Below are 11,346 nucleotides of genomic sequence, written 5' to 3' on the forward strand. Positions count from 1 at the left end.
GCCTTGGAGACCCTGTGGGCAGTTCCACTCTGTCCTCTAGGGGCGCTGTGGGTCAGAATGGACTCCAGGCAGTGGGTGTGGTTTGGGCTTTGCTTCCCTGAGGATTGACAGCCTGGGAGACCCTGTGGGCAGTTCCACTCTGTCCTCTAGGGGCGCTGTGGGTCAGAATGGACTCCAGGGCTGTGGTTATATTGCGGTGTTTCTGTTACAGCGGTGGAGACCAAGACAGTCTAGGGGACAGGACCCAGTGAGCTCAGCCTGGGGTGGGGGGGACAGCCTGGGGGAGCAGGGCTCAGTGAGCTCACCTTGGGGGGGACAGCCTGGGCGGGCCGGGAGTCTATATTTTCTGGCAGCTACTCCCACGATTCCTTAGTGCCTAAGGCATTTGACTGCTAACCAGAAGGTTGGAGGTACAAACCCACCAGCCACTCCTTGGATGGAAGGTTGCAATCTACTTCCGTAATGATACCGCCTCAGAAACCCAAGGAGGGGTTCCTATGAGTCAGGTCCAACTCCAAGGCACATAACAACAACAACAAACCCATGAGTCTCATAAACACAGGCAAGTCTGGGAAATAACCCTCAGCTCTGCATTAAGAAATGTGGGCCTTGGTCTCTAACTGGGGTGGAGGTGAGTGTGGGCCTTGGGTCCCAACTGGGATGGGGGTGAGTGTGGGCCTTGGGCTCTGACTGGGGGGTGGGGTGGAGGGAAGTGACCCCACCCCAGCTCTCTGGCTGCAGGCACAGTGGCTTATAACCTCCTGGAGAGACAGAAACTCCATTGGTCTGAGACTGGTGATGGGGACCAGCCTGGAGCCTCCGTCCCCACCCCTCTCTGCACCCCCCACTCCAAGAGTCCAGCAGAGTCTCTCCCCCACAGAGAAGGGCAGGGCGCAACCAGCACTGGTCACTCTGGACAGACTTCACCCTCAGCCAGTAGTTAAAACCTGGGGAAAGGTCTGGAAGGTAAATGAGAGGTACAGTGACATGTGAAAAGAGGAGTGCAGTACAGAGAAAGAGAGAGAGAGACAGGCAGAGAGAGAGAGCGAGAGGAAGAGAGAGAGAGAGGGAGAAAGAGAGAGGGAGAGGGAGAGGGAGGGAGGGAGAGAGAGGGAGAGGGAGGGTGCGGTGTAGTAAATTACTTAGTGTGGCTTTTCTACCCATAAGTCTTTGTAAACTCCAAGGTGGGATTTTCTACGAGCAACTGAGGAGCTCCTGATTGCTGAAGGTGTCCACCTGGAGTAGTTCTGTTGGGCGTGGCACAAAACAGTGTTCTGGGAGGTGCCCACTCTCTCAGGTGCTTAGAGTTCTGATGCTATGATTGGCTAGTTTGACCACCCTGCCGGGCTCAAAAGGAGGCCTCCTAGAGGCAGAACTCTGACTGCTGGTTCAGGAAGATGTGCTGCAGAAAGAGACACGGGCTCCTGAGACACGCGTTGCTGGGAAAGAGACGCAAGAGACACGCATTGCTGAGTGAGACACCGAGGGACATGCACTGTTGGGGGAGAGACTGTGAGCAACTGTTGGCTGAGGGATGGTGGGCTGGGAGAGAGACTGAGTGTTCTTCCTGAACTTGAGTTGTAGCCTGGTGCTTCCCTAATAAACCTCATAATCTGTGAGCTCTGTGTGGCCACTGCAGCAAATTATCGAACCCAGGAGAGAAGTGGTGGGTGCTATGGGAGGAACGGTTGGTGAAAGGGCTGGAGGGAGGCAGCATGTCTGACCTGGCAGGAATAGGCCTTGTGCTATTGATGGTGACTCTGCCTTCCTCTTGTGGGATTAGAGGAGGTCAGAACATGTGGCCTCCTTGTTGTTTTTGCAGAGGGAGAGAGAGAGGGAGAGGGAGGGAGGGAGAGAGGGAGGGAGGGAGGGAGAGAGACAAGGAGAAAGGGACACAGAGAGACTGCTGTGTGGTGAATTACCTTATGAGGCCCTTCTAGCCACAGTGTTTGTGACCCCCATAGCATGACTGGGTGGGACCGTGAAGTAAGGTGCATGGAAACACTGTAGAGGATTGGTCAGCTTTGTCATGCCGCTAGGCTTAAAGGGAGCAGTCCCAGGAGCAGACAGTGGGGCCCTCACTACCACTGGAAGAGGAGCCAGGAGTGGAGTGTGCCCCTTACCTCATGGCCTGGGGTCCCTGCACAGAGAAGCTCCCAGACCCAGGAGCTGGCGAGAGCCGTGACATTGGGGTAACGCAGGACGGTAAGAACCAGAAGACCAACACAAGACGGCATGGGGGCTTCCCAGCCCTCAGAGCTGTGGCCACGGTGGGAAGGCGGCCTACGGAGCCAGGCAGCCTGGGCAGGGCTTCCTGCAGGAGTGGGGTGCCTCTGGGCACTTAGTGGTGGAGCTAGAGAGCTTCTAACACTCGCCTGAGCAGGGCAGAGGCTGTGGGGGGAAACCTGAGAGGCCTGCCTGCAGGCCGGGCTGAGGAGAGGCCATCTTGATGGAAGAACGGTATCCTGAGCCCTCCCCGACCTGACCTGTAACCTGTTACTTCCCTAACAAACCCCGTTAATTTTGAGTGTGGTCTGTGAGTACTGTGGGGGCCAGGGCAAGGAATTACTGAACCCAGCAGAGGAGGAGAGGGGCCGGGCAGGGACAGCCGGGGTTAGGACTGGGAAAGGGCTGGAGCAAGGAGGCCCGTCTGAGCCCCACCTCCCAGGGACCCTCCTCGCTGATGCTCTCTGTCCTCCCCTTGTGAGGTGAGAGGAGGTCAGATGTCTCTACAGAGACAGAGAGGGGAGACAGGGATAGAGCCAGCAAGCAAGTGAAGAGAGAGGAGAGACAGACAGAGAGAGACAGGGAGAGAGTGAGGAGAAGAAAGGGCGAGGGAGAGACAGAGAGACAGAGACCAAGGGCGGGGAGAAAGGAGGGGACGAGAAGGTGAGAGCCACGAAGCTCCCAGCATCTCCTCCCTGAGACCGCGCATCCGCCCCCGCATCCCCCATCCACCTGCTCGTCTCCTCCACCTGGCGCACCACTGACCACACCAGGTCTGCAAGCCCCTGACCGAAGCTCCTGACGGCGGGCTGACGGCCGCTCAACACGCCGGCTCCCGAAGTACGTCCCCCTCCCTCTGGTGGTGGCCACGGCCACCCAACATGGCGGCTGGCCTGCGCATCCCTGGACCACACACTCAGAAACGGTGCAAATGGCAAATACACTGGTATCTACACAGAGACGGAGGGTGGGCTCAGCTGGCAGGGTGCCCCGCACGAAGGTCCACACCACTCCACTGGCGGCAGTCTGCTTTCACGGCCACACAGCTCGTTCGCTCCGAGCCGCGGGGAGAGGACAGGCCCAGGGAGCCAGGGAGCTGACTGGACGTTTGCAGGAAGACGCTCCTGCAGGCGCGGAGGTGAAGTCCATATGTTACGTGGAGCCCCAGAGACGAGCTATGCTTAGGGGAAGTGACGGCGTTGTCACACTGGTCAGCTCACGGTTCACTTCCCTCGAGTGTGAATTGATGTTTCATACTTTACCTCACCCAGAAAAACAAATGAAACAAACCAGCTGATGTGGCGTTGACTCTGACGGCTGGCGACGCTGGTGTGTCCGCGTGAAACTGCTCCATGGGGTTTTCAAGACCAGGACGCTTCGGGAGACACCAGATCTTCCTTTTGAGGTAGCTCTCAGTGGTTCTGAACCGCCAGCCTTTCGGGTGGTGGTCAAGCACTTCACCATCTGCCCCACCAGGGACCACAGAGGTGACTTACAAGCCTGTTAAGTCAGGCAGACGACTGTCCACAGCCAAGCTGGACAGCTCGTTCTCCAAGCCACCCTTCCAAGCCTTGGAAGCATCTCTCCAGAGACCTTCCCTTTAACCAGGACCTGCTCTGTAGTGACCTGACCCGGGCAATGGTCTGAAGGCACCTGATCACTGTGACCCACGAGTCTCCAACACACAGCCAAGCATGTCGTCAGCAGCCAGCACCTAGCAGCCCGGCCAGCACCATCTTAATTTCTGCTGCAGTTGATGAATGAAGAAATGAATGAGTCAAGTACTCAGAAGGTACCTTAGACTTTGCAGTGGGAGGAAGGGCTGTCAATCTACTTCACCATCGACAACCGTACAGAGCACAGCACCGCCCGACACACGGGTCAGAGCTGATGCAATGGCAACTGGTTTGTTTTTTCCTGGTTTTACCCTTTCTGTCTGGGGTCAAATTCACGTAACTTCCCACCTTCACGTTTTAGTAACGCCTCCATTCCCTTTACGCCAGATGAGCAGCATGGTCACGTGAACCCAAAGGCCGAGGCCGGCCACAGGGCCCAACACTCACTTGAGGTGATGTACTCCGGAGCTTTCCCGGGACTCAGTGGCACCGCTTCCTCGTAGTAGCCTTCCGGGAGAGAGGAGGTGGGCAGAGGTGGTGGCCCGCTGTCCGGAGGCTGAGGGACACAAGAGGGGGGGAAGGACACCATAGACACAAGTGTAAGCGTTAGAGGCGCGCTCTCCAGTTTCAGCCAACAACTGTGGGCGTGGAACGGGGAAGATGGGCGTCACAGCCCAGAGCCCCTCGGCGTGCGCACGACTCACACGCTCGGCCACCAGCTGGAAGGTTTGAGGGCCCAGCCCACCCACAGCTACCTCCCAAGGGAGGCCTGGCATTCTACTTCCAGAAGATTGCAGCCATGGAAACCCTGCGTGGCACAGCTCCACTCGGACGCACGGGTCACCAGGAGTTGGAGTGGCTCAGTGGCCAAGTGTTTTGTTTTTTTTCCCTAAAATGTGTTTTGTTGTTGCTGTTGGAAGGTACATAGCAGAACGTACGCCAATTCAGCCTTGTCCCACTCTCCATTCAGTGACACCAACGACACTCTTCAGGTTGGCTGACCGTCCGTACCCTCCCCTGCTGAGTGGTTCCTCCCGATTAACACAGACTCACTGCCCCTTTGGTTCCTGTCTCACTTTCCCAGTTGCTCTTGCCACCTGGATCACGTGCAGGAAGGTCTTAAAAGAGCACAGGGTTCAAGACAGACCTTTTTACTGGTTGGCCAACTGGTCTTTGGTTTCATGGCCCACAACAGAGGCCTCCAACTTACAGATCCACCAAGTCAAGCCAAGGTTCCCAGTGGAACAATGTTCCGGTGGCATCGAGGGCTTTTCGTTCACTTAAGACTCTCTGGAGTGCTGCAGTGAGGCCCCCCACTTCCCATAAAACACAAGCCCTATGCCCCAGAGGCCTCCCACAACAGCGGAACGCCCGCTGCACGGTCAGCGCTCCTCTCTCCCAGCGGATGAAGAACAGGGCACAATGGCTCGCTGCAATGTCCCCTCAGAGCCCCGCACACGGAGATCCTCCCACCCCATCTTCGATTCCGTCTTTACTCCCTTACTCAACAACCCAACCCTCCATGTTCCCATCCCTGGGCCGGCTCCCCAGACCGCTGTGATTCTGGGGAATCCTGGCTGGGTGCCGTCCAGGCCTTGCACATCTCCCCAACAAGGCAGGATGGGCACGGAGTCTGCAGCTTCTTGCCTGGCACCAGGCACAGAGCAGGGTGCCTACTCCCATGACGGCCGCTTACTGGTTGATTTGGAAACAAGGGTGTTGGCTTCCCTGCCTTTGTTTCATGACACACACGATGCTTCCAGCAGTACGCTGAGACGGCCAAGCCAGTCGTGTCCTGGGAAAGCAGCAGGACAGTCAGATCCCACAAACGTGCATGAAACAGGACGGCTCAGGTCCTCTGTGGGTGCCACACACAGTGCAGGGCTGGGAGAGCTGGGCGTGCTCTCCTCCTGGAAGGACTCTCAGAACGGACACATCCTAATTCAGAAGGCCTGGTGGCACAACAGTTAAGCACTCAGCTGCTAACTGAAAGGTTGGCACTTTGAACCCACCAAACTGTTGCCTGGTTATTACCACTGACCACTCAGATCAAGACAACAATAGAACATCCTGGACAAAGAGGGAGAGAAAAAAAGGACAAAACCCAACAAAACGAAAAGGACCAGACTTCCCAGTCGGACGGAGATACTGGACCCGCCAAGACTGTGGCCCTTACACACCATCAAGCCTGGATCTGAAACCATCACCAGCGATTGATCAACTGTCAGCCAGAAACAGGCAGACTTATACAGTGAAGAATAATAATAATACCACCAGGAACGTGCTCCTCGGCACACTCAACCATGCAAAACCAAAGCCAGCGTTTGCCCACGAACAAAGCCCAGAGGCAGGAAGGGGCAGGAGGGAAGGGCGGGTGGAAACGGAGAGACCAGGGTAAATGAGAAGAATCCTGTTACACTGGGGGCTTGCAACCAGTGCCAAGAAACAAAATGGGTGCAAACTGTTGAATGCGAAATGAATTTGCTCTACAAAATTTTACCCAAACTGGAGTGTTCTGGTAAGATGGCGGACTAGGCAGAAAGACTGCACAGACCCTTTTCAACAAAGAAAAGGGGAACCAATTAACACAGACACAGAAGATAATCCTGGACCCCTGAGCTTTGAAGGGAAGGATATAGAAGTGGACTAAACTCCAAATGCAGAAGAATTTGCATGAAAATACCAACAAAGGAGACATATAGAGCTGTGACTGTCTGGCAGCGATCCTGACGGCACAGACAGCTTGGAGATTGCCAAGTGGTGGTAGGACCTAAGGATTAACCTAAAAATCACCCTGCTAGCCAGGGACTTCACGGAGGACTGCTCTGGTGGCTGGGGAATAAAAGGGGAAGCAGCAGTGAAGAGGAAGGCAGGCTGAGCTGTGGACTTCTGTCTGTCTGGAGGGTGCAGCCATTTGGAATGTTTACAAGTGGTTTGACCTTTTGGATATTTAAAGCAACAGCGTTCTCCCAGATTCCAGGGACCTAAGAACAGGCTCCCCTTGCCAGGAACCCCAAGGACATTCTGGACCTGGATGATTGGAAAGATGGTTATTCATTTGTTATTTTTGTCTAACTGAGTGGGAGACAGCAACAGTCCCCATATGACACAACTATGACACACTCACACCTCCTACAGCTTCAGTTACTGAATAAGAGTCACCACCTCCTTCTCCATCAATGGGCCAACGATAAACAACCAGCAAGAAGAGACTGACTCACCCTTAGCTGCTCTTCACAACCAGTTAACAGAGATCTAAATACAATGACATCACAATGTCTCAGAGACAACAGACCATCACAGTCAACACAAGTGTGCAAGCAGCCATCTAGATGCAATGATGGGTCTCTCCTCATCCAGAGCAAAGAAGGATGAAGAAAACCAAAGATGCATGGAAACAATTAGTCCAAGCAACTGGTACACCATGCGATCCTCAGCCAATGTGACTATATGAGACCAGAAGAACTAGATGGTGCCCGGCTAACACTGTCAGCCATTCACAGGGGGATCTATGTAGGAGATGCTGGATGGAGTGGGAAAACAATGTAGAATAAAACTTAAAATCATTGAAAAAAAAAAAAAGGGACCAGGTTTGCTGGTCTGATCAAACCTGATGTAACCCCTAGCTCCCCTTCAGGCCTGGAACTGAACCCACTCCTGTGGCTTCCAGCCAAACAAAAGACAGGCACAGGAGCTGAACACTTACATTAGGTAGATGCACTCCTTGGAGAGAACAATCATGGGAGAACACAAGGGAGACAGGGAGACAGCTCGGGGGGCAGGAGTGCATGGGAAGGAAGGACACAGGAAAGAGGTAACTATGGGGAGGAAGTGAGAGGGGAGCTGTTGCATTGTGGGAAATTGCAGTTAATGTCATGAGACAAAGTGTATGTGAGCTGCTGCATGGAAGATGAATTCGCTCTGTAAACTTTCACCCAAATCACAATAAACATTATTTTTAAAAAAATGCATAAGGATGTTCAATAAGTTTGCTTCCCAAAGTCTAGAAACCTTCTCAATACCCGTTTAGAGAAGCGTATTTAAACACACGGACAGGTGAGCACGCAGTCATCACTGTATCTCTTCGTCTACTCGGGAAGTCTCCACTGGACACTGTTGTGTGCATCGGAGTTTGGGTGAAAGTTTACAGAGCAAATTCATTTCCTCTTCAACAACTGATACACATTTGGTTTTGTGACCTTGGCTGCAATCCCGTCAATGTAACTGCTCTCTTCCCACTTCCTCTCTGATTCTCTGTTTCCATCCATCCGACCTTCTTTCCTGCCCCTTCCTGCCTTCTGAGCTTTGTTGTTGGGCAAGTGCTGCCCTTTTGATCCCATGTGGTTGACTCTTCTGGGGAGTATGTTCCTCACGGTGTTAATGTTCACGTTATGGACCTCCCCATTGTGACTGACAGATGATCCCAGAGGTGGTTTCACGTCCAGGTATGAAGGATCTGTAAGGGCCAGTCTGAGGGCCTAATAGATAGTATTGAATGGAAAACCAAGTCTCCTCCAACCAGTTCCACAGAAAATGTGTGTTTCTCCTTCTAGTGGTGGGTGTTCTTAGGTGTCGGGGAGTCGGGTCCTACTCACAGCAGCCTTACCTATGACAGGAAACAACACCGTCCAGCCCACGCCATGCTCACAGCCCACGGCTGGAGCCGCTGTGTCAGTCTACCTCCTTGAGGGCCTCCCCTTTTCTGCTGATCCACCAATTCCCAGGCAGCAGGCCCTTCTCCAGAACTACCTTTGCCAGAGGAACTAACAGGTCTGTCCTGGAGGAAGAGCAGCCGGAATGTTCCTTGGAGGCGAGAATGGCCAGACTTCGTCTCACCTACTTTGGTCATGTTGTCAGAGGGGACCAGTCCCTGGAGAAGGATATCGTGCTCAGTAATGTCAGCAGGGTTGCCCATGGTAGACAGGTTTCAGGGGAGCTTCCAGACTAAGACACTTGGAAGAAGGAAGATGCCATCCACTTCTCAAAGGATTGGCCAGTGAAAACCTTATGAATAGCAGTGAAACACTGTCTGATATATTGCTGTAACGGTGAATAGCCCTGAAATAATGTCCTACATAGTACCATTAGATGAGCTCCTCAGGTCAGAAGGCTCTCAAAATACAACAGAGGAAGAGCTGCCTCCTCAGAGGAGAGCTGGCCTTAATGATGTGGGTGGAGTACAGCTTTCGTTTGCTGATGTGGCACAACTCAAAATGGGAAGAAACAGCTGCAGACATCCATTAACACTCCGAACATGGACTGTATGAAGTATGAATCTAGGGAAATTGGAAGCTGTCAAAAATGAAATGGAATGCATGAAAGTTGATATTCTAGGCAGCAGTGAGCTAAAATGGACTGGTTTTGGCCATTTTGAATCAGACAACCATATGATCTACTATGCCAGGAATGACAATTTGAAGAGGAATGGCGTGGCATTCATCATCACAAAGGATGTTTCAAGATCTGTCCTGAAGTACAGTGCTGTCAGTGATAGGATAATATTTATACACCTACAAGGAAGAACAGTTAATACTACAATTATTCAAATTTATGCACCAATCACCAAAGCCAAAGATGAGGAAACTGAAGATTTTACCTATTTCTGACGTCTGAAATTGACCAAACATGCAATCAGGATATGTTTATTATCACTGGTGACTGGAATGCAAAAGTTGGACACAAAGAAGAATCAAAGGTATTTGGAAAATATGGCCTTGGTGATAGAAATGATGCTAGAAATCACATGACAGAATTTTGCAAGACCAATGACATATTCATTGCAAACACCTTTTTTCAACAACACAAATGGCAGCTCTACACATGGACTTCATCAGATGGAACACACAGGAATCAGATTGACTACATCTGTGGCAAGAGGCAATGGAAAAGCTCAATATCTTCAGCCAAAACCAGGCCAGGAGCTGACTGTGGAACAGACCATCAACTGCTCACATGCAAGTTTAAACTGAAGCTGAAGACAGTTAAAACAAGCCCACAAGAGCCAAAATACAATCTTCATTATATCCCACCTGGATTTAGAGACCATCTGAAGAATAGATTTGATGCACTAAACACCAGTGATTGACAAGTTGTGGGATGACATCAAGAACATCATTCAGGAAGAAAGCAAAAGGGCATTAAAAAGACAGGAAAGGAAGAAACGATCAAAACGGATGTCAGACTCTGAAACGTGCCCTTTATTGGAGCGTAGCTAAAGCAGATGGAAGAAATGACAAAATAAAAGGGCTGAACAGAAGATTTCAAAGAGCAGCTTATGAAGAGAAAGTCAATGACGATAATGAAATGTGCAAAGACCTGGAGTTAGAAAACCAAAAGGGAAGAACACACTCAGCATTTCTCAAGCTGAAAGAACTGAGGAAAAAATCTAAGCCTCGAGTTGCGATATTGAGAGATTCTATGGGCAAAATATTGAATGATGCAGGAAACATCAAAAGAAGATGGAAGGGATACACAGAGTCACTGTACCAAAAAGACCTGGTCGATGTTCATCCATTTCAGGAGGTGGCATATGATCAAGAACCAATGGTACTGAAGGAGGAAGTCGAAGCTGCACTGAAGGAACTGGAGAAGAATGAGGCTTGAGGAGTTGACGGGATACCCATTGAGATGTTTCAACAAATGGATGCCCCACTGGGGGCACTCACTCTGTTATGCTAAGAGAATTGGAAGACAACTACCTGCCCAACTGACTGGAAGAGATCCATATTTGTACCTATTCTAAAAAAAGGTGATCCCACAAAATGTGAAAATTATTGAACAATATCATTAATATCACACATAAGTAATATCTTACTGAAGATAATTCAAAAATGATTGCAGCTATATATTGACAAGGAAGTGCCAGAAAGTCAAACTGGATTCAGAAGAGGACGTGGAATGAGGGATATCACTGCTTATGTCAGATGGATCTTGGCTAAAAGCAAAGAATACCAGAAGATGTTTACTTCTGCTTTATTGACCATGCAAAGGCATTGGACTGTGGGGATCATAACAAATTACGGATAACGTTGAGAAGAAGGGAAATTTCAGAACACTTAATTGTGCTCACAAGGAACCTGGACATAGACCAGGAGGCTGTCATTTGAACAGAACAAGGGGACACTGAGTGGTTTAAAACCAGGGAGTGTGTCAGGGTTGTATCCTTTCCTATACTTATTCAATCTGCATGTTGAGCAAGTAATCTGAGAAGCTTGATTATATGAAGAACGTGGCATTAGGATTAGAGAAAGACTAGTTAACAACCTGTGATATGCAGATGACACAACTTTGCTTGCTGAAAGTGAGGATGACTTGAAGAACTTACTGATGAAGGTTGACGTCACAGCGGCCAAGGCCAACACAGAAGGGACCTGCAGTGTAGTAAATTACTTTGTGTGGCTTTTCTACCCATAAGTCTTTGTAAACTCCAAGGTGGGATTTGCTATGAGCAACTGAGGAGCTTCTGATTGCTGAAAGTGTCCACCTGGAGTATTTCTGTTGGGAG

General features: G+C 51.0%; 1 protein-coding gene across 1 annotated transcript in view; it reads right to left on the reverse strand.

Moving 5' to 3' along the window:
• AFAP1 (actin filament associated protein 1) overlaps positions 1-11,346 on the reverse strand; it is a 140,538-nt gene that overhangs the window by 114,328 nt on the left and 14,864 nt on the right. The window contains exon 3 of the mRNA XM_007956306.1: positions 4,290-4,398. Coding sequence (XP_007954497.1) covers positions 4,290-4,398 — 109 coding nt within the window. The remainder of the gene's footprint in view (positions 1-4,289; positions 4,399-11,346) is intronic.

Source organism: Orycteropus afer, unplaced genomic scaffold (assembly GCF_000298275.1).
Source record: "Orycteropus afer afer isolate SDZICR_OR568_19922 unplaced genomic scaffold, OryAfe1.0 scaffold00605, whole genome shotgun sequence".
Classification (NCBI taxonomy): Eukaryota; Metazoa; Chordata; class Mammalia; order Tubulidentata; family Orycteropodidae; genus Orycteropus; species Orycteropus afer.